This window comes from Siniperca chuatsi, linkage group LG10 (assembly GCF_020085105.1).
Source record: "Siniperca chuatsi isolate FFG_IHB_CAS linkage group LG10, ASM2008510v1, whole genome shotgun sequence".
Taxonomy (NCBI): Eukaryota; Metazoa; Chordata; class Actinopteri; order Centrarchiformes; family Sinipercidae; genus Siniperca; species Siniperca chuatsi.
In genome coordinates this window covers 12,236,455-12,262,739 of record NC_058051.1, presented here as the reverse complement: position 1 = coordinate 12,262,739, position 26,285 = coordinate 12,236,455, and the positions used below count along the sequence as shown (strand labels likewise).

Sequence of the window (26,285 nt, the reverse complement as noted above, 5' to 3'; positions counted from 1 at the left end):
ATGAAGAGGAATATCATTATTACGAATAAGTAAGATTTCACTTCATATGTATATTCAGTGTTTATGAATTTAGTGTATATTAATATATATATATATGTCTATATGAATAAGAATATGTATAGTAATATGTTTGCGAGAAAGAAGTTATACTTTTTCTGTTTTTAATATCATGTGGTTGTTTAGTCTTTAAGTGTCTTATCTGTTGTCATGCTTATATGTTTTGTGTGGACCCCAGGAAGAGTAGCTGATGTTCTGCATCAGCTAATGGGGATCCTAATAAAATCCTAAATCCTAAACCTCTGATTACAGCCTGAAAGAGAGAAAAGGATCCAGTTACCGTTTGTGTGCGCTGTCAGAGAGAACGCCCTGTAAAACAGTGTCCTGCCCATTTAAAAGGCCTTGTTTTATTTTAAAGGAACAGGAGAAGAGTACCTATTGTGAGCTCTGTTTGCTGTTGTTAAGTATATAGTTCAGTTTACACAGTACGCTATATGCAGTATTTAGTCTTTTAAGTTTTTCATAAAGGCCGTTTGTCAAAAATTTGACATTTGAGATTGGACTAATAGGTCAGAGTAACGTTTCATCAGTTCTGAGATGTTTTCCTGCCCTCTCCAGCATGTAGAGAGGCTTTAAGTGAGACTACAGGCATGAAACACCTCAATACCACCTTTGATAGAGTGTGATTGATTTGACTGTGGTTTTCATAGCCCTTGACACAACCACATTTTTTTATTTTTTTATTTTTTATTTTTTTATAAGTATTACATCACCTACCAGTTTCAGAAAGCAGGTTTATTGAGTTATCTGGATAACTTTGCCGAATAAGACCCTGGAAATGCCAAAAAAAATGCAACACAAATTGATGTAAGTATTTGACAACTGAAGTGAGTGGTTAATGACTTTGTTTTACACATGTGAAGTGTCTCTGATGTAATACATAACTGTGGGACACAGTTTATTGCATTGAATATCAATTAAATCATGTCTTATGTGATTTTGTATACATATCGTTCTAATAATTTCAGCTGTATCGCCCAGACCTAACTGACAGCATGAAGGGCTTGAATATTTTCCCATAAAAATGTTTAGATGGCCCTCCTAGATTGATAGGATTGATGATGCATTTCTATAACCATGTACTCATGATGGTGTACTGCAACAATAAAGACTGTGGTAAATGTACTGTATTGCACAAGTAGAGGAGGGTTACAGATGTAATGTATTTAAAGCTGATGGTCGTAAAGTATTTTGCATAGTTAGAGCCTTAAATGATAAAAGAACCTTGGTAAATTTCACTTAACATTTATCTGCGGGTAATCTCTTCACCAGAGGATGAGGTCATGCAAAGCAGGATAGGAGGGCTGCTGTTAAAGTTAAAATCCTTTACTGACTGGTATGGGCCCCTATCTCCATCTCTCCCCTGACCCCTCTGTCCATCTACAGGCTGAGGAGGAGGCTGCACGCCTGGCATCAATGCCAGCCTGGAGGAGAGACATGATGAAGAAGAAAATGGACGAAGAGAGGTGAGTAACGAAGCTGTGTTGCTATGCACATCTGTTTTTCATCTTGTATTTATTATATCCTGGGCCAGTAGGGAGAGATTGTGCTCATTGTGTTTGCATATGTTAGTTTGTTTCATCGCCCAGATACCTTTGGAAATAAGGACGTTAAGTTCTTGCTAAAATTGATAATACTTTGTACCATAATTTGTTTTTCCAATTGCCGTAGATGTACTCTCTGGCCACTTTGTTAGGTAGACTGAGCTGAGATATTGTACCAGTTAGGATTCCCTCTCACCTGCAGGTGAGCCTGAATATTTCAAGGAAATGATTTAACAACAGGCTGGAAATGATCCATTATTAGACCCATTATAGATTTTAGTCTGCACTAATACCGCAATGCCATCACACAGTTCCTGCTGTTTTTTTCAGTGGCAGATTAATGCTGCCTCATTCAAAGGTTGAGATCTGAAGGCAGAAGATGATGCTGAATTAAACCTAATATGCCTTGAACAATCTTCAGATGCATACGTTGTAAGATGGCACAGTATCTTGATGGACTGTTTTGATTAACAAGTGCATCTCTCTGTGGCCAGTGTTTAGATAAGCTGTGGCATTCAAACAATACTAAGTTGGACTAAGTGCCAAGAAAACATTGCCTGCAACATTACACCACCATAATGTCCCATTTATTCCAGATAGAATGGACACAACAAAGTGTATGTTGATGCACTAAGTGTTTTTCAACTCTACAAGCATTCAGTTAGAATGGCATGCTTTTGATTTTCTGCCAGTGCAGACTGTTTTGACAATCTATAATTTTGCACTCTGAGAGGCCCTTCTGAACAACACTATTTATGTCTTGGTCTTTGAGCTTGAACAATTGATGCCTTTCTCCTGACATCTCTTATCAGTGATTATATTCACTCAAAGGAATCCTGCTTTGCAAAAGTAATTCACCGTAGAGTACAAAGTCTTATTTCTGAAACTGGAACTTGCATATCTGGCACCAGTGCTCGCAGTACAGTATGTTCAAAGACATACAGTACAACGCCTCTTGCCCACTGGAATGTAATGGAACCCAAGTAGTAACTGACTACTGGTGCATGTGGGTTTGGTCTGCAGTATTAGTGGCTTTTAACTCAAGATGGTTTAATTATCAAATTTGTTCTGTTACAACCTTCTATAAAATTCTGTGCAGCAGTCTTCATCTGTCTTTAAGGTGTTGTGTTCAAAGCTTTGTTGATCTGTTTGGAAAAAATATTTCTTATCTGTTTTATAGCTTTATCATTTCTCAACAACAGTCATCTCAACTTAATGTTGATTATGTGACACTCTCTTTCTATTTTCTCATTGACAAGCCTTACAATAATGTCCTAATTGCTTTAACTTGTGGAATAACTGTTGTTGCTATTTAAGATAGGCTATTTACACCTTTTCTTCTTGTGCTTATGTTCTCCTGATGTGACAGGGAACAAAAAAGGTAAGAAAAAATATTTATTCCACATAATAATGTTTACATAACATTGATCTTCTTGTAAAATGTGTTAAATAATGGTAGCCGACAGGGGCAAACGCACTGCAACTTAAAGGTCCAGTGTGTAACATTTCGTTTTGTTTTTCGCGACTTTTTGTGGCCACCGTAGTTTCTCGTACACGCTTGGAAGGGGAGGGTGATGCGAGCGGTATTCAAATGGTTGCAAACTGCAATTTCACCGCTAGATGCCGCCCTAGGCCTTTAAGAAAACACATGCAATTAGACAGGGTTACAGTTAAAATCACACAGGGTTATGAAGGTGAATCAAAACTGATACAGGGGGAAACAACAGATGTTTACAAATTGTTTCCTTATCTATAGTAGCCAAAAACTAGATACTAACTAAGCCCTTGTTACTAAAAGGGAAAAAAGCTAAAGAGCATTGAGAATGCTTTGTAGCATAATCACTTATACAGTCAAAAAACTTCAGTGGTTTTGTTGGTGTTGTTGTAACAGCTAACACCAGTGGGTGGCGCCCCTATCTGTTCTTCTGTTTGCCTTGCTTTTCTCCCTGACAAACCCTACTGAGATGCATGTTATCTTACACTATAGTATACATAGACAAATATACAAGAATAACGAACAAAGTTCAACTGTATAAATCCTGTTATATCTCTTTGCTCTTTGCTTTTGCTTTTTTTATTATTTCATTACACCCTTTTTACAGCAGACACTTTGGCATGCTATAGCAGGAAAAGCACAGGTGTAATTGATAACATTAAAAAACTACTGTATCACTTGATGGAACCGAGTGTTACAACCTGTCTTTGTCTCACCAGCCACTATACTCATCACAGTCACTCTGCACTCCCTCACCTGATTGTTAATTCCCAGCACCTGTCACCCTTCACACACCTGCACTTCATCAGCCACTATACTTCCTATAAAACCCAGCTCCTCACTTCAGTCAGTGTCCGGTCTCGTTAGTATTAAGGACAGATTAGTGCTATCTTCCCGTATACACTTCACGGACTCACCACCACTTGTATTCGACCATTCTCCCTATTGGACTTGGTATCCCAGCGCCTGTCTTCTCCAGTATGTGTTTCTCCTACTCCCGGCTCCGGTTGTCCACGACGCATCTAAAGAGTGCTGTCTCCAAATCCTGACTCCCTTCTGTCTTCGGTGTCCGGAGTTCCAGTGTGTTCCCGTCTTCGGTGTGTGGCGCCCTAGTGCCCACACACCGCAACCCTCCGTAAGAAAAGGGACTGTATCTATTCATCTCCGAGATACTACTGTGTTGCAATAAACTCTCTTAGTCACCTTACCATTGTCTCCGGTTGTCTGTCCGTAACAGAAGACCGGACCCTTAAAAGAAACAGGGATGACGGCCAAAACTGCCCTCCTACACCTGGGTGAGGTGGCTAAAAAATATATCCTCAGCCTCCCTAGTCCCTTTATTGCGGTAGACGAGTTTCTACAGTCGGGGATTTTCTCCGGTGGGGTGGAGGATTGCGAGGAGTTCCTCGCGAAATGCTTCTTCGCGTTCCTGTTGCACCCAGGTGAATTCCCTTCTGAGCGGACACAGGTAGCCTTCGTGGTGCTTCGGCTAGCCGGTCCGGCGCTGCACTGGGCTGGATCCCTGGCGGTTCAGGAAGAGGCAGTTCTCCATTCCTGGACCTCTTCCTGGCGAGATTCTGCCAGGAGTTTGGCCCGCCGAACCTATGGTCATCCACGAATCCCCAACCTGCTTGCCAGCCGCCGCCTGCCTCCAGCCCTGAGGCGCAGCCGCCGCCTGCCTCCAGCCCTGAGGCGCAGCCGCCGCCACCGCCGCCTGCCTCCAGCCCTGAGGCGCAGCCGCGCCGCCTGCCTCCAGCCCTGGCGCAGCCGCCGCCGCCTGCCTCCAGCCCTGAGGCGCAGCCGCCGCCGCCTGCCTCCAGCCCTGAGGCGCAGCCGCCGCCGCCGCCGCCTGCCTCCAGCCCTGAGGCGCAGCCGCGCCGCCGCCGCCGCCGCCTGCCTCCAGCCCTGAGGCGCAGCCGCCGCGCCGCCGCCGCCGCCTGCCTCCAGCCCTGAGGCGCAGCCGCGCCGCCGCCTGCCTCCAGCCCTGAGGCGCAGCCGCGCCGCCGCCGCCTGCCTCCAGCCCTGAGGCGCAGCCGCGCCGCCGCCGCCTGCCTCCAGCCCTGAGGCGCAGCCGCCGCCGTCTGTCTCCAGAGGTCCCAGCCTTCGCCGTCTGTCTCCAGAGGGTCCCAGCCTTCGCCGTCTGTCTCCAGAGGGTCCCAGCCTTCGCCGTCTGTCTCCAGAGGGTCCCAGCCTTCGCCGTCTGTCTCCAGAGGGTCCCAGCCTTCGCCGTCTGTCTCCAGAGGGTCCCAGCCTTCGCCGTCTGTCTCCAGAGGGTCCCAGCCTTCGCCGTCTGTCTCCAGCCCGGAGGTCCGCCAGTCGCCAGTGTCCCCAGGCTCCGCTCCGGTTTCCAGCCCGGAGGTCCGCCAGTCGCCAGTGTCCCCAGGCTCCGCTCCGGTTTCCAGCCCGGAGGTCCGCCAGTCGCCAGTGTCCCCAGGCTCCGCTCCGGTTTCCAGCCGGGAGGTCCGCCAGTCGCCAGTGTCCCCAGGCTCCGCTCCGGTTTCCAGCCCGAGAGGTCCGCCAGTCGCCAGTGTCCCGAGGCTCCGCTCCGGTTTCCAGCCCGGAGGTCCGCCAGTCGCCAGTGTCCCCAGGCTCCGCTCCGGTTTCCAGCCCGGAGGTCCGCCAGTCGCCAGTGTCCCCAGGCTCCGCTCCGGATTCCAGTCCGGAGGTCTGCAGCCGGCCAGAGTCAGCTCCGGATTCCAGTCCGGAGGTCTGCAGCCGGCCAGAGTCAGCTCCGGATTCCAGTCCGGAGGTCTGCAGCCGGCCAGAGTCAGCTCCGGATTCCAGTCCGGAGGTCTGCAGCCGGCCAGAGTCAGCTCCGGATTCCAGTCCGGAGGTCTGCAGCCGGCCAGAGTCCGCTCCGGTTTCCTGCCCGGAGGTCTGCAGCCGGCCAGAGTCCGCTCCGGTTTCCTGCCCGGAGGTCTGCAGCCGGCCAGAGTCCTCTCCAGTCTCGGCTCCGGTTTCCTGCCCGGAGGTCTGCAGCCGGCCAGAGTCCTCTCCAGTCTCGGCTCCGGTTTCCTGCCCGGAGGTCTGCAGCCGGCCAGAGTCCTCTCCAGTCTCGGCTCCGGTTTCCTGCCCGGAGGTCTGCAGCGGCCAGAGTCCTCTCCAGTCTCGGCTCCGGTTCCCTGCCCGGAGGTCTGCAGCCGGCCAGAGTCCTCTCCAGTCTCGGCTCCGGTTTCCTGCCCGGAGGTCTGCAGCCTGCCAGAGTCCTCTCCAGTCTCGGCTCCGGTTCCCTGCCCGGAGGTCTGCAGCCTGCCAGAGTCCTCTCCAGTCTCGGCTCCGGTTTCCTGCCCGGAGGTCTGCAGCCGGCCAGAGTCCTCTCCAGTCCCGGCTCCGGTTTCCTGCCCGGAGGTCTGCAGCCGGCCAGAGTCCGCTCCGGTTTCCTGCCCGGAGGACTCCTCTCCAGTCTCGGATTCGGTTTCCTGCCCGGAGGTCAGCAGCCGGCCAGAGTCCGCTTCGGTTTCCTGCCCGGAGGACTCCTCTCCAGTCTCGGATTCGGTTTCCTGCCCGGAGGTCAGCAGCCGGCCAGAGTCCGCTCCGGTTTCCTGCCCGGAGGACTCCTCTCCAGTCTCGGATTCGGTTTCCTGCCGGAGGTCAGCATCCGGCCAGAGTCCGCTCGGTTTCCTGCCCGGAGGACTCCTCTCAAGTCCCAGCTCCGGCCTCCCGCCGTCTCCAAGCTCCTGGTCGACCGCCAGAGGTCGCGCGGCCTCTCGCCGTCTCCAGGCTCCTGGTCGTCCGCCCGAGGTCGCGTCTATCTCCAGCCCGGCCCAAGCCCCTGGTCGACCGTCCGTGGTCGCCTCTCCAGTCTCCGCTCCGGCCTCTCGCCGTCTCAAGCCCCTGGTCGACCGCCCGAGGTCGCCTCTCCAGTCTCTGCTCCGGCCTCTCGCCGTCTCCAAGCCCCTGGTCGACCGCCCGAGGTCGCCTCTCCAGTCTCCGCTCCGGCCTCTCGCTGTCTCCAAGCCCCTGATCGACCGCCCGAGGTCGCCTCTCCAGTCTCCGCTCCGGCCTCTCGCTGTCTCCAAGCCCCTGGTCGACCGCCAGAAGCCGCGCCTGCCTCCAACTCGGCCCAAGCCCCTGGTCGACCGCCCGAGGTCGCTCCGGCGTCCCGCCGTCTCCAAGCTCCTGGTCGACCGCCCGAGGTCGCTCCGGCGTCCCGCCTTCTCCAAGCTCCTGGTCGACCGCCCGAGGTCGATCCGGCGTCCCGCCTTCTCCAAGCTCCTGGACGACCGCCCGAGGTCGCTTCGGCGTCCCGCCTTCTCCAAGCTCCTGGTCGACCGCCCGACGCACCGGATTCCGATAAGCTCCCCGGATCGGCTTGGCCCTTAGGGACAGGCCGCGGTGTCGGGGAAGGGGGTCTTTCGGCCCTCAGGAGCTGGCCGTGGAGAGGGGTTCTGTTACAACCTGTCTTTGTCTCACCAGCCACTATACTCATCACAGTCACTCTGCACTCCCTCACCTGATTGTTAATTCCCAGCACCTGTCACCCTTCACACACCTGCACTTCATCAGCCACTATACTTCCTATAAAACCCAGCTCCTCACTTCAGTCAGTGTCCGGTCTCGTTAGTATTAAGGACAGATTAGTGCTATCTTCCCGTATACACTTCACGGACTCACCACCACTTGTATTCGACCATTCTCCCTATTGGACTTGGTATCCCAGCGCCTGTCTTCTCCAGTATGTGTTTCTCCTACTCCCGGCTCCGGTTGTCCACGACGCATCTAAAGAGTGCTGTCTCCAAATCCTGACTCCCTTCTGTCTTCGGTGTCCGGAGTTCCAGTGTGTTCCCGTCTTGGTGTGTGGCGCCCTAGTGCCCACACACGCAACCCTCCGTAAGAAAAGGGACTGTATCTATTCATCTCCGAGATACTACTGTGTTGCAATAAACTCTCTTAGTCACCTTACCATTGTCTCCGGTTGTCTGTCCGTAACACCGAGCCATTGTTAGCTAAATTTGTTTCACCTGTGCTTTACTGCTATGCCAGGTCCATAAAGAAATGTTTTTCCCAATTTGGTTTTGAAGAACTAGACTGGCCTGAACTCCATCAAATACCCTCCGGATAAAGTGGAACACTAACTACAAGCCAGGCCTTATCACTCAACATCAGTGCCTGACCTCAGTTCTCTTGTGGCTGAATGGGAGCAAATCCCTGCAGCCAGGTTCCAAAATTTTGTAGCAAGCTTTCCCAGAAGAGGAGTGGATGCTGTTATAGCCGCATATTAACGCCCAAGGTTTTTGAATGAGATGTTGGTGTCCATACACTTTTGGTATAGTGTAATAATAGAGGAAAAGACTAATTTATCCTCTGACACACATTAAAAAAATCACACTAGAGTGCCAACTATATCTATATTGTAACTAACTTTTTGTGTTTGTGTATATTATTTTGTATTATATATTAGCTGGTTTGGTGTGAGATTTGATGATTGTTTTATTAGAAGGCCTATTAACACATTTTCTTTGAAGAAAACCTTATAAAAGCTTTCTGTACAATTCTAACTTCTAATTTGTTTCTTCCCCTTTGTCCACCTTTCTTCATGGATGCATCTAGAAAAGTGGAGCAGCAGGCCAAACAGGCCAAGGAGATGGAGGAGAAGACGGAGCTGGAGCGACTACGGACCCTGGGCTACGACGAGACCAAGCTGGCCCCCTGGCAGCGGCAGATCATTCTGAAGAAAGGGGATATAGCCAAACCGTGAACTGGACCCTCTCCCCCTCCTCTGCTCTGCAGCACTACCCACCCTCACACACCCACCCCAAGGCCTTCACTGAACACCTCCCCCTCCCTGATCCTCCACCCTGCACTGAACACTGGACAGTGGGGAAGAGCTTGTCTCCTCTAAACCCTGTCTCACTCTTCAGCCTCCAGAAACACAGGACCATGCTGCGGTTGCTGCTGTCCACGCCGTCTTTGAGGCTCAGCTTGGGTGAAACGCAGCAGTGTGACCCACCACCTCCCATTGAAAGTCTCATGGACACAAACTCTTGGTCTTTTAATGCTAACAATAGCTGTGACATGCACTGATTCTCCTCGCTTAAGACATTTGCTATAAATGCATGTGTCCTTAGCTAAATTAAGATTATCTGTAGTATATATCTATTTGCTTTCCTGCAAATCAATAGAAGGTTTGTGATAGACGGAAAGGGGCTACTAGTGAGCATTTTTGCCATGGGGAAAAAGCCTGTCATTGCATGTATATTTTTCCTTTATTAGCCACACTCACCATTATATAATGAATGGAAAAGTAGCTCCATAACAGTTGTGTTATCTAACGATGGCATGGACATACTCAGCAGAGGCTTATTAAACCCTAAAGCAGCTAATGCATTCTGTATGTAGACAATATCACATCTTTATCATGTTATATACTTAGTCATGAGATTTTTGTATCAAGCTCATAGAAGCACCTTCTAAATGGCTTCATTTTACTGCCAGAGTTGTAACACTGCTCAAACTAATCTGTTTCTTTAGATAAGCTTGTTGTCATTTCTCTGTGGATTTGGAATATATATCCTATTTTAAATAATGTAAAGATTATGTAGCTGTGCAAATTGAATTTTATTAATTATCACTGGAAAACTGCATCACTGCAATGTTCCAATTAAATTTTTCTATATGTGACCTAAATGTTATGCTATTGTGATCATGAATGTGAAATGTTGTGTGCATGTGTTGCATAATGTGTATCAAGCATGTTGTGATTTATTATTGACCCCAGGACCCTGGATTTTCAGTGAAAAACAAAAGAAAAACAAAGATACACAATGTGAGTACAATCCTGCTAGGTTTCTATTAGAACATGGCCTTTTTTTTTTATGCAAAACATGCACACGTGAAGGGCCACATCTTACACCAGACATCTCATCTGCACACTGAATATTGCAAAAGTAGAGAAAAGACATTGTGTCCTGTTGCAGCCTTTGTCCCACTGACCTGTATGATAAATCTTTGATCAACTGATCTGCTTACAGAATGCAGAGTGCTCTCTGTCTGCCAGAAACAGCTGTAACATCAAAAATGTACTGTTCCTTAGATAATGCCTGCTATGCATTAGTAGTCTATAGCCGCTAGTGTGAAGAGTCCAGTTTCAATACTCGACCCGATGTCTTTGGCGCAAACATCTGATTATATATAAGATGAACAAGACTTGTACAACGTACTGAATAATTTATTGTAGACATTCGGACAGATAATTTTTACGTGACAGAACTGACACAAAGGGCAAGTTGATTTTTATACAGCTAATTTTATTTGGAATTTCTCTTGTCTTAATAGTCCAGTTCCAGGTTCCAGGTTTTCAAGCATTCCTAGGATTCACACATTTGTTGGCCATTGGTTCATCTATTTGGGGGCTACGTATGGAAATGTGGTTTTTTGGCAGAACATTTTAAATGTTAGCAGAGCATGAATCTGTGGACTGACATTTAAGAGTAACTGAACCTCACAATCATGCCAGATGTCTCTTGCTGAGTGTGACACATAGGTATTCCCACATGATAGAAATGTTCTCTGTTTATGACATTTATGTTGGCTGGATGTGCATTTTTACAAATGTAGGGTATCGAGAGTACACATCATGTAGTCATGAAAGACATAGTCCTGGGTGGGGAATCCTTTGGAAATAATCTAATTCACTGTCATCGGATGCCATATGATGTTGAGATTGAAAATGATGAAAACATCATTGCCATTTGATTTTCTATATATATTTCAACTCTGTATATAGTGACCCTCTCAGAATTTTATTGTTTTATTGTTTCCATATTGCATTATATTACATGTCTCAGCCTTGCTTGAATAGAATGTTGGCTAATTCATGTATTTTCAGACTGTTAACAATGAAGACAATAAATGTTTAATCAACAAACAACATTCAGAGTGTGCTTGTGTTCCCTCCAACAGAAACACATGTGCTTGAATAAATGCTACCTGAAGCCTATAGTGTTCAGTTTTTGAGAGGCTGATTCACTTGTGGTGATTTTTGAGGCCTCCGTTTGCGCTGTTGTATTGGACAGACTTATAGATACATTTTTAAACTGACGTGTGGATTGTGCAGACTAACTCCAATATTGGGAACATACTATGTAAAACAATGTACAATCACACATCACAGCTTGAACAAAAGGTGGAGGAATTACATATCAGAATGAGATTTAAAATACAACTAATATACCGCCAATGAAGAAAACATTAGAATAATAATAAAGTTGAAAAAAAATAATAGTAATATGCAATAAGAAAAAACTAAGAAAATAAATAAACTAATAAATAAATTTAAAAAAACAATTAATTTAAATTAAAGCCTACAGACTGTTATGTGTGGGAGTACAGTTTTCATGTTCAGTTTCAGACACTTTTGACATTTACTTACAGCTTGCAGCTTTCAAGGAATCCTTGTACTAAGAAAATGCAAACCAAAAATCTCTGTAATGGGAAGATTTTGTATTTTATTATATTATTTTTGTATGTGGAGTTCGCAATACCATGTATTCTCTACATGCAGTGTAAATTAATCAGTGAGGAAACTGTAGTGCCTCCTAATGGTCAACAGAGGGCGCCAATGAGCTACTTGTTACCAATCAGGTAGATGGGATGTCAACAATCATCAGAAAGAAAGGAACACTGTAGAAATTCGATGGAAGATCAAATAATAAATGGACATTTTATCGGCGTGTATTTTGCAAAAGGATTATAACTGGACAGGTGGACAGGTCAACCTCCTGACATGACGTTATAAATGCATTTGATTGGGAACCGGCCGAGTTTCATGTGGTCGAGCCGTATTGGAAAGTAGTTAGTCCAGTTTCACAGAAACAGCTGTTAAGTCCATATGTTAAACTGCTTTTCTGTTAAAAGTTGCTTTCGTAGCTGCAGGCCTCTGCCTGCTTTAAACTCAATTGGCACTTTTCGATGATTGATTGACACTCACCTGTAGTGACGTAAGCAGCAGGGATTAATGGGCGCCTGCAAACAGAGGAGGAAGTGAGTGAGTAACAAGTAATATGTGACAGAGTGGAGCGGAGGACTACAGCTGCTGCTGAAGCTGCACTTCTCAACGCACCGGACAGCAGCTCTCCTAGAACCGCCGTAGTGACCTGTGATATCATTTAATAAGAAGGCTGGTGTTTGCAAGGTCACCTCACACAGGTAAGACAGCTGTTGAACTGCTTACAGTTTCAGTGTTTACTGAACTGCGTTTCACCTCGCTGTTAAGAACCATGGGAATGTGAGGCAGACATTTTTGCTCCCACCCTAATCCGTCTTTCAGGCAGCGAAGTTATTGGAAATTCAGACTGCGACTGATCAGAAGAAAAAAAAACAAGCAGATAATTTATGTTGCCGTAGGTGTTATAACAGTATCTTAAAACTGCAGTTAAGGCAATTTATTTCATGTCATTTTAAGCATGTCACTATAATAGCATATTTATAAGAGTCCTACATCATAACATGCGTGTGTGTCTGCACTTGACATTATACTGTTTGCACATGGCAAGGAGTATTTATCAGAAATAAAGTGTCAATTTGTTTTCTTGTAGTTTCTGGAGCAGGTCTCTCTGTGTGCCTTTGTGTGGGCAAGTGTAGTGTAGGAGTGAGCGGTGAGTCACGAGTTGAGTCCTTCTATATGAGTTTGAGGACTGACACAATTGGCTGCTTGGAGCAGGGGTGAGGCTCCTCTCTTCGATGGGAAGAGATCTGGGAGCCCCACTATAGGTCACTGGTGGTATTTTAGGGTCATCCAGAAAGGAGACAGCCATACTACCCCTGCTGTAGCTGTTTTCCCATGTCTTCATTTAACGTGCTAGTTTATACATGTTTCCTCTCTGTAGTTTTAAGTTATGTCTCCTGGTTATGCATGTAAAAGCTGATTTTTTTTTTTTTTTTCCCCTCCTCCTCAGACTCCTCCAATGTTGTAGGTGCTGAAGAGCTCAGAAGACCAGCCGAGGTGAAGGTGGGAGGACGCCATGTCCCACAGCCAGTCAGACAGCTGCATGGGCGACCAGGCCGCCCCTCTAATTCTGGAGAGCCACTTCTCCTCAGAACTCCATATATCTGAGTCGGGCGATGATTGCTGCCAGTCACAAAGCTCCCCCACACCCCAATCTGAAATATCCACGCCCAAGGAAGATGTAGTAGACAGTATGGTGGTGCCTCAGGTGGTTTTGAGCACCCAGAGTCCTGCAGCGCTGAAGGTTGGCACCCACCAGCTCATCCCTAAGAATTTAGCCGTGTCCAGCCGGCCCAAAAACCGCCACCACACCACTGTGGTGACGTTCCCAGTGGGACTGGAGATCTCCAGCAGTGGGACCCGGAGCCGTCACTCAACCCAGGGGCCAGATGTGTCCTGGGAGGATTATGACAGTGATGGAGACGGCTTTTCTTTGAGGAGGAACGGCAGGAACAAGTCATACAGAGCGGCTGTGACCAGCCTGGACATTGAAGCCATGACGACGGGACGAGTGGCTGCAGCCACACTGAAACCTGTCAGAGAGGATAGAACACCCAATCCTGGTCCAGCTCGCAGCCCTGGACGCAAGGTACATAGGCAGAGGGGTTTGGGGTCAAAGGGCAGTATTGTACTATGTCCATTTACCATAAACTCATAGTTAATGAAATGGAATTTGTAGTTTTAGTTGGCTAATAATAATACTGTAAAAAGAGAATTTTATCCACTTATCTGTTGGATAATATGAGCAATTCATTCATATACATCTATGCAACTACCAAACTAAATGAAAGTGTCAGTTTCAATGCTAGTTGTGTTCTTCAGATGAAAACAGAGCCCAGCTGACAACAGTGTTGTTCTTCTAATAGCCTCATAGGTCACAGCCAGCATAGCCAATAGCGTTGGCGGTGATCTCTGTCAAATTCTCCTTTAGTCATAGGGGTGATGGTGAGTTTCCACAACTAGTTCCTATCATCCAGACCAGTACCAGTGTTGAGGAAGTCCTCATAGGGTTTTTACCAGACTATACTACTAAATGCTACATTTAAGGACTGAAAGAAAGAGGCAGTGCTGAAGAGGGAATGCGATGTCAGGAGAAAAAAGATATAATAAAAACCGAGTATTATTTAGGCCCATGCATTCCACACTGTTAAACTCAGGCTGCACTGCTGTCTCCCCTCTAGCGAACCCTGGGGAGAAAGAGGAACCAGAACCAACGCGGGTCCTTCAAAGATGGTATGTTCACTAATGTGTCACTCTGTCCACTTCTCTAAATTCGGCTACAGGACTACAAATAGATGGGAAATAACAATTACGTTTAGTTTTTTTTTTTTTATTAGATTGCAAAGCAATTATGTGTTGTAGAATTTCTCAATGAAAATGTTCAAAAAAACTAGACTTGATATGTTGATGCCATACTCTCCATGTCATAGCTTAGGCAACATCCCTTGAGGCAACAGGAGCGGACCCAACAGGAAATCGTTCCCAGCATTCTGAATGTCAGATTGAGTCCTGAATGTTGAACTTTGATGTCCTGTACCTTCTAACACTGCCACTTCTCCAGTTTTGAGTGTTTTTAAAAAAAAAAGTAATTGTCCAGTTATAATTATGTGGACTTGAGAAGGTTTGATTGAAGAGTAGTTAACTGAAATTAACGCAGACATTTTTTGGTGTTTTGGTCTATTCTCAAAGATGAAGGAGCGGCCATCTTAGGAAAACACTTCATTTCTTTCTCATTATCATAATCAGATTTCACCTGCACATTTAACACTTTGAGAATCAAACCTGTGACCTTTCACTAACATAATGGTCTCTGTCTCATTCCAGTAATAAAACACACTAGGCAGAAACCTACATATGAATCTAACTTACTATCAGCTTTATTCCAAACACATGCTTTCTCACCTTCCATTCTTTAATTCTCAAAGTGGCCCATGTTATTATGTTGACAGTTTCCAACTGTGCTTTAGCATTTCATTTGTTACACTTAACAGAATACCTACAGTTGCCTTCTTTCAATACAAATGACACATTTATGGGTGAATAACAACAGAGTCCTTCATGCATAAGCCTGTTATGAGAGAAATATTTCAGTTTAGAAACCAGGTATTTTCAGCCTTGTTTTGTTTTTCCTGCTGCTACAGTCATGAAAAAATGTTCTCTGTGTGACGTGATGAGTCATGTGAATCCAAATTGCAAACCTATCGCACACTGAGACTCTGAATTGAAACTTAAGTGATGTTTGTTGATGTTTATGTGATCCTCAGCTACACCGCGCCTCTACCAGGAGATCCGTGAGCGAGGGCTGCACTCCACCAACCAGGATGAGCTGCTGGATGACTTTGTGGTGGTGGAGCCTCCCGTATTGGACCAGGGCATCGTGGTGAAGAGTTACCGGCCTGCACAGCTCACCTGGAGCCAGCTGCCACAGGTAAAACCTCTATCTGCACCGACAGACAAAGTGTGAGGGAAACTAAATCAAGTGCAACCTATGAGTTCTGCAAAGGTGTTTGAATTAATAACGTAATTCAGTGTATAAGTGTACTAGTATAATAAACCATAAATCCATTTCGGTCATCACTTCTTTTGACAGAGAACACTGACAGCCAATGTGTTTGTCTTCTGATAAAATATTTTTCCTTCTCGCTCTTTAACTTCAGCTGATTTTGTCATTTTGTTTAAAAGGGTGCAATATAAAAGCCTACAGTCTTACATGTTTTCGCTGCTGCATAAACTCCCACACTCCATGACCCCATGTGGAAATGCTGGCAAAGTTTGCTCTAGATGTCAGAACGTCCACCGAGCTTGTCTGAGACATTGACATTTCATTTTTACCATTTTCAAAACAAGTTCTATCTCAAATATACAGCAGAATGCAGAGCGTAACATTAGTTTTTCTTTGTATCTCTTACAAAGGTGAGGGACACAGGTATCCTGACATTGATCTCACCTCAAGAGAGAAAGAGACAAGAGGTAAGTGTGTGTATGTGTGTGTGTGTGTGCACATATACTTTACAGTCATATTGATTTTCATCCTACATCTGCCAACATTGTCTGGCAACAAGTTCAAACTCATTCTCAGAGGTTTGGTCAGAAGGCTTTCTAGGAAATGAAGGAACTCACTGAACAGAAGTATGTTAAACAGGTTGTGGTAATGGGGGTATAACAACAAAGCCAGTTACATTTCATCACAAAAATAACTCCTGGAAGGCAATTGACCATCACAGACTGGTGCCATCTATATAGTGTAACACTATCTGAGGGTAGATTTTCCCTTTTGTAATCTGTCTGCTAGCAATTCTAACAACAGATGTGTCAATACCAAAGGTCCACCCTGAATAAAGCCACACCCTGCCAGTGTGATCACACTCAGTCCGTCTCCTGAGCAGGTGTTTGTCTCGCTCTTTTGTACTTGTCATGGGTTTACTTTTAGTGCTTAAGCAGTGTGCTCCAGATTTATTCATCTATTGCAACTTTAATGCTACTTTTTAGGGGTATGAAAGCATTTTGCTGAAGTTTGGGACTAACTTAGATGAACTAAAAATACTGCTCTTCTAGTGGGCATGCTGTAATATCATGGAGATTTGAGCAGTGAACAAAGTTGCCCCACATTAGCTCAGACAGAGCAGAGCTTTACCAGGTCCATCAGGCAGACTATCATTTAACATTCTTTCGCGACATTTTGAGCGTTTAGTGTAAAACATCAATGTTGGTTAGATATTTTCAGGAAGTAGTGTTCTTGATTTAGCTCAGCTAATGCTCTTTGGTCCTTTCTGAGCCTATTACAGGAAGTAGGAGTGTGGAAGGTGTGTCATCACCACTGGATAGCTCACCTACTGTAAGATCCTGACCACAAACAGTATAAATATTTTGAAATGGAGGGTTTAGTTAACCTCTGCTGTCTTACAGTAAAAACAACTTTGAACACTGCTATGAATCAACCACTGCTGATATGTCTTCCATTTCTTGACCTGTTTTGTTGTCTGCTGGTATATGTTTCTGATTCCTATGGATAATTGGCTAACTATTACCTTACAATATGTAGAGAATATATGAAGTTTAAGTGGAGTCTAAACATCGCTGCTAAACATCAGATTGTTGTGTCACTCAGTGTCAAATTCTAGATTCACCATTTTGCTCCAATATTCAACATGAAGGGAGAGGTTTGTCATAGCAGAGATACATATTTCTCCACCAACAGTAGCCTCAATAGACCAGAATGCATTGCAGCCACAGCATGTGTTTTTTTTATTTTGGTTCATGGACATGTCTGTTGTACTTTTCTCGATTTTGATGAACTTCATTACTGCTTTGCTCCTTTCAACTATGCATAAAACCCACACTTGAATGCAGAAAGTAGAGGCCATTTCTCTGAATGTTGTCAAAAGGGATTCTGGGAAATGTAGGAAATCACCAAATTATCCAGAGGAGAAAAGGCAAGGTTTAAAGAAAGTGGGTACCCCCAAAAAGTAAATAGAAAAGCCTTTATCAAAAAATATGAAGGTTAGACGACATCTAACATTAAGAGCATCACCAGGTGGATTTTTCATTTTTTAAAGGTTGAAGGTTAAAGAAAGTACATGTTGCAAATGTGAATTGCTCCTTTACATGAACACTTATTTGGTATGTGTGGTCATTTGACAGGCCATTTTTGAGATCATCACATCAGAGCATTCGTACCTGCACAGCCTGGACATCCTGCTGCGTCACTTCAAGAATAGTGAAGCTCTGAGGAAAACGATGACGGTCACAGAGCACCATCACCTCTTCTCCAACATCTCTGTCATCCACCAAGTCAGCAAACGGTGGGCACAACACTCTTATGGTCTTACTTGTGTGTTTATGTGTGTGAGAGGGTGATGGGAAAACTAGTTGTGGAGGAGGTTCATCACTTCATTAAAAAAAGGATCTGATGATGCTATCAGTGTGTGAGGCAGTGTTAAAGACTGTTTATCTGCATACAGTATCAACTGTACTGTACACATTTTAAATTGGGCTGCACATTGGGTGTGTGTGTGTGTGTTTTTTTTTTTTTTTTGTCATACAGTTGAGTTGTATTCCCATTGAGACATGGTTTCAAGTGGAAAATTGGTTGATTTAAAGTTTAAAGTAGAGTATTTGCCCTCAGCATGTCTTTAGTAGAGGCTCCATCGACAGGTTAAAACACGCTAGCCAAACTGGTTCTGCTGCCTAGCTACTCTGAGTGGTATTCCCGGGCTTTAAGATGATAACGTGCTTGAGAGCAGTCTGTGTTGCTCTGTGCATTGCTGGCTAGATTGTTTTGAGTGAAAGTAAATCCAGTTTTAGCAGCAAGATAAGAAGTGTCCTTATATAATTGATCCTCTTGTTCTCCGTTTCCCACTAAAACAGGATCTGTGAAACTTGAAGGCAGAATGTGTCTCAGAAGCTGCTATCTGACTTACAGTATCTGTGTGTGAATGTGTGTCCTGTAGTTGCCTTCCTGGGTTGGGCTGTTTTTCAGGTGTCATTTTATTCCTTTTTGTTAAAAAGGCACTTAGCAAGGGTGGGGATGAAAGTCGTTTATCATGTTGATAATGCTAATAATGGAAGGCATTTACAAAGCTTTGTAACTAGCTGTCTGTGACTATAGGATTTCGGGATTGTTCTGAAGTTCACATTTTTCAGAATCCACTGAGTTAAATGGAGAAGGAAATAGGCTCTAATGCAATATGTATACCTGACCAACTTGGTTTTTGACAAAGTCAGATAGAACCTTATAGCCCCAAGGTGACAATTTGTTGTAAGATAAAGTTACTAGTTCATATTAGATTGCCATACCTGTCTCAGAATGTTACTAACATTGAAATGAAAACACTGATAAATGTATCTGTACATTGGTGGTGCAAGTATGATTATCACATACTAATATCCTGAAATTATCACATTCAGTTCAGCCTGAGCATACTCTGTCCTCACACTCTGTCCTGCTCAGGTGAGGTCATTATGTGGTAGGAAAAACACAGTGCTTTTAACTTCTTTACAAACCTCCCCCTCTCTCTCCATTTTCAGGTTTTTTGAGGACCTTGAACAGCGTCACTCTGTCAACCCCGTGATCCAGGACATTAGCGATATTGTTCAGAACCACGCTACCCAACACTTTGAACCCTATATCGTCTACTGCTCCAACGAGACCTTCCAGCAGAGGACGCTGCAGAACCTGCTGTGAGTAGCAGAACAAGCTGTAACAAGTTGTTACAGTAGTAACACGGCAGGATGAGCTAAACTTCCCTCTTTCTTTCCGTCTACTAGGATCAGCAACACTGCGTTCAAAGAGACCCTGAAGCAAATCGAGGGGAGCAGTGAATGCGGAGGCCTGCCCATGATCTCTTTCCTCATCCTTCCCATGCAGCGAGTCACCAGACTGCCACTGCTGCTGGACGTCAGTTTAACCTTTACTTTCTCTATGAATGACTTTCAACCTCTATGGCTCGTGTATCCAAACAAATTAAACAATACCTATTCACAGCAGCTTGTTGCTGGTGTAACCCTGACATTCAAGGTGTTTTTTTGTTGTTGTTGTTGTTGTTGTTGTTTTTTGTTTATTGGAAGACATATCAGATGAAAATACTTATTTCTAAAGAAATAGATTAAAATAATTTTTAAAACACCACCCGGTGACCCCTCTGTGGGTTTATGGCCAGCAGGCTGAGAGCCTATGTATCTGTTTTTCCTCAAGTGTGTATAGATATTAGATTGACTGTCATTCCATAATGGTCATTCTTTATCTAATAGTGTTATTTAAGTATGCATTTGCCACATTATCTCCATGTTCTTCAATTTTGTCAGTCTCATAGTATCATAGAGTAGTATAGTATCAGATCTTTTTGGGTAAAATATACCTTTGTGCATTGGACTGTGCACTGGAGTTAATAATAAGTTATTAATGATTTAGGAACTCCAGATTCAGCTTCATAGCATGTACAGTGGTGCAGAAGGTTGTTTTGCCTACAGAAGTAAATAACTGGTACTAAATTGCATATCTTTATTCTCGCTTCACAGACAATCTGCCAGAAAACTCCAGACAAGACAGCGGAATACTTTGCTGCTGTTTGGGCGCTGCACGCCATCAGCAAGGTAGAGATTTTCAGAACAGCTCAGCTGAATGCCTGAAAAGCACTCTTTTGCCCCACTCTCGTTTGAGAGTGGACTATGAACTCAATGTGTTTTTATGGTTGTGATCATCATTATGTCATTGTTGTGATTTATTATTTAAACAGTTGGTCACTAGCTGCAATGATGGAGCTAGGCGGATGGAGAGGACAGAGCAGATGTACACCATCCAGAAACAGATGGATTTTGGTAAAATCAAGGTAAGAGCCGACCACGTTTCTGCACAAGCACATTCAAGGAAGAATACAGTGAATAGAGTTCACAGGGTTTGACTTGTTAGGTGAAATGTTGGCTATGGGTGTAAATATAAAAGGCAAGGAACATAATGGAACATGGAAAATGCTTTGAACTAATTCCCCTTATGTAGTAATGATGCAGATCCAGTACAGACAAAAACATCTTTGCTAACATGGACTGATAACTCTTGTGTCCTCATAGCCATTTCCTCTGGTGTCATCATCGCGGTGGCTGAGAAAGCGTGGTGAGCTGGCAGTCTGCACTGAAGAGCTCAGCATCTGGAGGGCTTTCAGCAACAGGAGCTACTACCTGTTTGTCTTCAATGACGTACTGATCGTGACCAAGAAGAAGAGGTCAGTGGGACTAAAATAAACAGGCTTCGTTTCAAAAAGTATTCACTTAAAATATAAAATACTATTTTGTGGGAAAAGGGTTTTTACAAAACTTAAACTGACAGATTTTAAGATTAATCCACAAAAATATCTCCAGGAAGATTTAATATAATAGGATCATTTAAGATGCATTCATTCATGTTTTACCCTAACCCTGTAATATCCTGTTCTAGCATTAGCAACAAAGAAACCAGAGCAGGAAGCTAATGTTTTCACCTCTGGACATAATGCATTGTGAATTTCAAAATTTAAAGCTTCTTTTCATTCTTAAGATTTTAAAAGAACCTAATTGGGCATCAGCTAAAAATGGGGCTGCTAGAGAAGACAAACATCAGAACCACAACCAGTTTTTGAAGCATTTCATGAGCATTGTGGGCTTTCCCTGGTGACTCCTGTGGACACTGAGTAGGTCCAGCTGCTGGCAGGCAGGGAGCATGAGAAACAGAGAGAAAAGAGGAGAGGACGGGGACAGAGAAAGGAGAGAGTATGGATGTGGTGCATGCATACTTGAGATTCTTCAATCTTGCATTCAGCATGTCAGCTCGACAGACTACAGCTTTCTGTTTTGAGTTAGGGAGAAACCAAACAATGTCAGCTCAGAGGAAGGAGTTGCCCACAACACTGGAGTCATTTTCAGGATTGTAAAGTAGACACATATCTAGGAAATGCTATTAGCAGATAGTCAAGGAATGTGGTTAGTGTGTGTGTGTGTGTGTGTGTGTGTGTGTGTTATAATAGTACACACATACAAACTAAAATTGCAGCTGGGTTTAGCTACACTATAATGTGGTAATTTATAATCACACTATACCTGTGAATGCTCCTGCATATTGGGACCAGTGGACACAGTTTGTCTGATTAAAAAATTTCCTGTTAATGGACATGTGAATTAAAACAGTTAGTTTGTCCAGTGAGGAGAGCTTTGTGGTGATGGACTACGCCACTCTGAAGAATGTGGAGGTAGAGGTCGGGGAGGATGCAGAAGGACGGATGTCTCCGCCTGCCAAGAGCAGCTCCAGCTACTATCTTTCCTTCAGACTGCTGATGAGCAAGAACAGTGATGGGAAAGCGGAACAGATCTCCCTGGTGGCCGAGTCCAGGTACTGTTGTCTCAGCTCCTATCAGCCATGATCTGTACATGATAAGTACAGCTATTATCCCTCAAGTGGGAATTTATATTTGAAAACGCCAGATTTAAGTATAATAAACTGGTACAATTTCATCTGATGGTTATGGTTAAGGTCTCTGGGAAACATGGTCCTGTTGTGATTTATACAAAATCACATTCACTTGTATGACCTATAGGGTTTTTCCATCTTAGGGGAGGCAAACACAAGCAGTCGAGCCGCGCTGGCACGGTGCGTAGCACAGCATGCTAAAGTTGTTTACCTTGATGACATCTTGGAGGTGTACTAGTCACAAACCACAGTAAGAGCCTGTCTGTCACCTGCAGCCCTTTTCAGCTCACTGTGGCTGTTTCTGTTAAACTGATCCACTGGCCAAATAGTGCAGAATATGTGTCTAATTTGATTAGACCTGTTTTTACTGAAGAATAGCACCACTAATGAAGCTCTGCTAACTTGGTGACAAACACATTCCATGTCCTATAACTTCTTGACAATAAAAACATCCCCCCAAAGTACTGGGAGCAGAACACAACATTTTGGAAAAAGAAGCCTTCTCTTTTGTCTCCAGCACAGACACGAGTTTAGCTGCTGTGGACACAGCTGAGACCGTCACGGGTTGGCCGTGGTCGGCCCTGTTACCAAGTAGGACCACAGCAGCGCGGCTCAGGGCAGCTATCCCCTACTGTGATGCTATAGTGGAATTACATGTCATCACAGCGCGTTGATGGAAAAACCCTACTGGAAACCAAATCTGATGTTTTGTGTCTGGCTCCCTCTACTTCACACATCTATTTCATGAGACAGGTGTGTAGGAGAGGGACAAGCAAATCAAAAGTAGCAAATAAACTCCCGCACACTAGTCTAACTTGGAATAATACATTTATTTGCAGCTAGACCTTCACCTAAACGTTGCAAATAAATGTATTATTGTAAGTTAAGACTAGTGTGCAGGAGTTTATTGGCTCCCTCTACTGACAGAAATCTTAATGCCAACCTAAAATGGTTCCATGCATTAAGTCCATTATTAAGAAACAGACTGTTTGTGCTATCACATGTACAATAGACTACACTGGGTCTGGAGTCATATTTAACTATGATATTTTGTCTCTGTTGCCCAGGGTGGACCGGGCACGTTGGATAGTTGCTCTTACAGAACACAAGCAGGCAGGTGTCTCCACTCCTACAGCTGGTAAGTCAGCAGGTTTTATTTACCAAGGGAGTCATTCTTTGAAGTACACTTTGAGTCAACACTGGCTTGACCAGAATTTTCAGTAGGCATACATGTAATCTTTAAAAGTGGCAACTAATGACAAATCTGTTCTCTTACCTTGCATGTGTAAATGATTAATTTGTGTGGAAGGCAGTATGCTGCACAAAAAAAACAGCATTCATTATACATTTTAAATGCAATCTTATTCACATACATATCAGCTGCATACAGTAGGTTATCCCTTCTTTTCCAGACTTTTATACTAACATATTCTTGATCTATGTGAACGCTGACTTTGTGTTCACAATGTTTTACAATTACTTCAATACATATAAAAAACATAATTCGTACTTACTCACATTTGACTGTATACTGCATATGAAACAGATGTAGGCCTATGTGATCCTACAGTATGTGTCAAACGTGCCTTGGACATGCAGAGTACAAATTTCAAAACAAGACAGATGTGGAGCAGTAATTCAGATTTTCAAACAACAATGAGGCTTTATATCAGGAGGAAATTAACTATTTTGTAGAGTGGTGCACAGAATACAACCTACTGCTCAATGTCAGCAAAACCAAGGAGCTGATCATTGATTTTAGGAAAAAGGAGGCAAAGACACACACCCCTGTCTACATCAGTGGAGCTGAGGTGGAGCAGGTGAATAGTTTTAGGTTCCTGGTAATCAGCATCACAGAGAACCTGGCATGGCAATCTCACATCTCCACCATGGTTAAGAAAGCTCAGAAACAGCTGTATTTCTTAAGGAAACTTAAGAAGGCAAAATTCCCTTGAGCATCAGTGATATCGGTGAGGTGCCTGCACAGAGCCCAAAGGATACTAAAGGGCCGTACCCACCCCAGCCACAGCCTGTTCACCCTGCTGCCGTCTGGCAAGAGATACAGAAGTGTCCGCCACCAGATTACAGTGCAGCATCTTCCCTCAGGCTGTGAGACTACTTAATTCATCCTCAGCACTCCACCATGTAAAATGGTTTTCATTTCTATAACTTGTTATATATTCACTCATCTGTTGTATACAATTGTTGTATATAACATGTTTTGTTTTGTGAGTAGCATAAAGGGAACTACAACTCAAATCTCATTTGCAACCCTGTGTTGTAAAATGATAAATAAATCTACCTTGTACCTTTTACCTTGTATTAGGCCTTAGTGTTGTATAGGTCTGTAAGCCAAATAAGATCAGAACATGCACAGTATTTTGGATATTAAATAAAATCTTATTTAAATAAAAGCAGTGATCTTGTTCATACAAATACACGCCCTTATGATACTGTTAATGGCATATTTAAAACAAAACTGTCACGCAGGCAGCAGTCAGAGTGGCTGTTTGTGTAATAGCTATTGTTTTAAGAGTGAGTATCTCTGTTAGGTATTTGATTTCGTTTTCAATGGGTGTGCCTTTCCAGGGAAAATGACATGTGCCAGAAAATATTGTGATGTGCTGTAGATATTCAGCGATGTGGCATATGATGTGTTTTTTACAGTACAGACAACAGGGTTCTTAATTCTTCACAGCCGGCCAATAAGATGAACCACATACAAAGTGCTATAAAACAGAAACATGAAATACAGGAAATATACTGTACCTAACATAAAAGCTTTAGTTTGGCACACATTGCATTATGGGAATGTGTTTCAGATCTGCCACAGTATGAGGCCACCAAAGCCTACATGCCAAAGGAGCCAGATGAGTTGGGACTGCAACAGGCTGAGCTTGTAATCGTCCTGCAGAAAGAGGATGGTGAGGCCCTGTGTGTGCGCTTAGCTCCATCACTGCCTGTTAAACATGAAATCCAAACCTTCATGCTCAATCAGTGTGCCGTCTTCTACAATTCACATAAAAGCATGCAAGAGTGCTTAAAAAGGTAACTTAAACTGTCTGCTCTTCCTAGCCTGGTGCTACGGGGAGAGAATGCGAGATGGAGAGAGAGGCTGGTTTCCTGCTAGCTGTGCCACAGAGATCACCAACCCCACTGCAATGGAGAACAACGTGCAACGTATGAAGCGCCTGCGCAAAGAGACCAATGTTTGAGTGTCTCTCGGATGTACAGAATAACAGAAACACTTTCCGATATATTGATGATGCTAATATGTCCAGTCTTTGTTGAGACTGCATCGCTTGTGAATCATACTGAATGCAGGAACACTATCAATTACTGTAATTACTGAACCAGAAGTCCATTACCAACAGACTGAAAGACATTTACCAAGATATGAAAAGCCTCAAAACTGGCCATTAATGTTGTTCTGGTGCCACAGTGGTCTAAGATGAATACAATGTATCCATGCGGTTCCTGGTTTGAATCCGACTGTCCAAACCAATTATTTTAAAACATGGCCATCAGGTTAAATCAACAAAAAAGTGTTGCAAAGCTATTGGATATTAAGGAGTTTTTGGTCCACCTTCTATATGTGCAGCCAATAAAGAATGGATATTTGCAATAGCAGGATTTACTGGCCAACAGTGGACATTTTACTTAACTTATCAAATTGAGTTTAAAGCTTAAGCAAAAAATGAACCTCAGATACAGCCTAGGATTTAATCTAGGAGCTACAAAATGTAATTATATTATCTACATACACTATAGTATGAGAAAATACACATTAGTGCATTACCTACACTTTGCTTTCATGAATCATGTGACTTCTCTAACCTCAAGATAAGGAACTGTTCAATGTTGGTTACAAGTCTTGTTGTATCACATTGTGTTGGTGCCAATTTAAGATGTGTAGGGTTTCCTTGTTATCCTGGTGTAAAAGAAAATGTGACCACAGAATTATCTAAATTCTAGTAAAAGTTCATGTTATTTTAAATTCAGTTTATGACATGCTGTTCCATTGTTGAATTTGATTGAATAAATAACACTCACTGCATCATACATGGTTATATTTGTCTAGATATTAATGTGAAATGAAAAACACACTCCAACTTAACTGTATACTATGTAACAAAGAAACATTCCATGTTTGTGTCATTGTTTAGAACCTGTATAATTGAAAAATAAAGCCAACACTTGAGACAATTTTCCTGGTTTCTGGACTTTTATTTGAGCTTGCATTTTGTTAAAATGTTTGAATACATAAAAAGTTATTTAAAAATGTCAAACTGACCAGATATCAAATTC

General features: G+C 43.8%; 3 protein-coding genes across 9 annotated transcripts in view; 2 read left to right on the top strand and 1 right to left on the bottom strand.

Moving 5' to 3' along the window:
• espn (espin) overlaps nucleotides 1-8,929 on the top strand; it is a 53,192-nt gene extending 44,263 nt beyond the window's left edge. Inside the window, 3 exon segments of the mRNA XM_044210488.1 lie at nucleotides 1,444-1,523; nucleotides 2,971-2,982; nucleotides 8,647-8,929. Of these exon segments, the coding sequence (XP_044066423.1) occupies nucleotides 1,444-1,523; nucleotides 2,971-2,982; nucleotides 8,647-8,794 (240 nt within the window). The 3' untranslated portion in view covers nucleotides 8,795-8,929.
• Nucleotides 8,930-11,948: 3,019 nt separating this feature from the next.
• arhgef16 (Rho guanine nucleotide exchange factor (GEF) 16) lies at nucleotides 11,949-26,183 on the top strand. The gene is made up of 15 exons (XM_044210490.1): nucleotides 11,949-12,243; nucleotides 12,993-13,631; nucleotides 14,224-14,275; nucleotides 15,307-15,470; nucleotides 15,956-16,012; nucleotides 17,684-17,844; nucleotides 19,070-19,222; nucleotides 19,310-19,439; nucleotides 20,060-20,134; nucleotides 20,278-20,370; nucleotides 20,609-20,760; nucleotides 21,711-21,899; nucleotides 23,045-23,115; nucleotides 24,800-24,901; nucleotides 25,053-26,183. Exons 2-15 carry the CDS (start codon nucleotides 13,059-13,061, stop codon nucleotides 25,190-25,192), a joined length of 2,112 nt encoding a protein of 703 aa, XP_044066425.1. The 5' UTR covers nucleotides 11,949-12,243; nucleotides 12,993-13,058; the 3' UTR covers nucleotides 25,193-26,183.
• Nucleotides 26,184-26,285, bottom strand: part of ybx1 (Y box binding protein 1) — a 6,602-nt gene continuing 6,500 nt past the window's right edge. For all 7 annotated transcript variants that reach the window (XM_044210491.1, XM_044210493.1, XM_044210495.1 and 4 more), the window contains one exon: nucleotides 26,184-26,285. This exon is cut by the window's right edge and continues 244 nt beyond it. The gene's annotated coding sequence lies outside the window, so the exon portion shown is untranslated.

Coding starts and splice junctions, on each gene's coding strand:
- arhgef16 (XM_044210490.1), top strand. CDS start 13,059: ATGTCCCACAGCCAGTCAGACAGCTGCATGGGCGACCAGGCCGCCCCT. Junction 20,761..21,710: donor ATCGTGACCAAGAAGAAGAG/GTCAGTGGGACT, acceptor TAGTTTGTCCAG/TGAGGAGAGCTTTGTGGTGA. Junction 23,116..24,799: donor TGTCTCCACTCCTACAGCTG/GTAAGTCAGCAG, acceptor AATGTGTTTCAG/ATCTGCCACAGTATGAGGCC.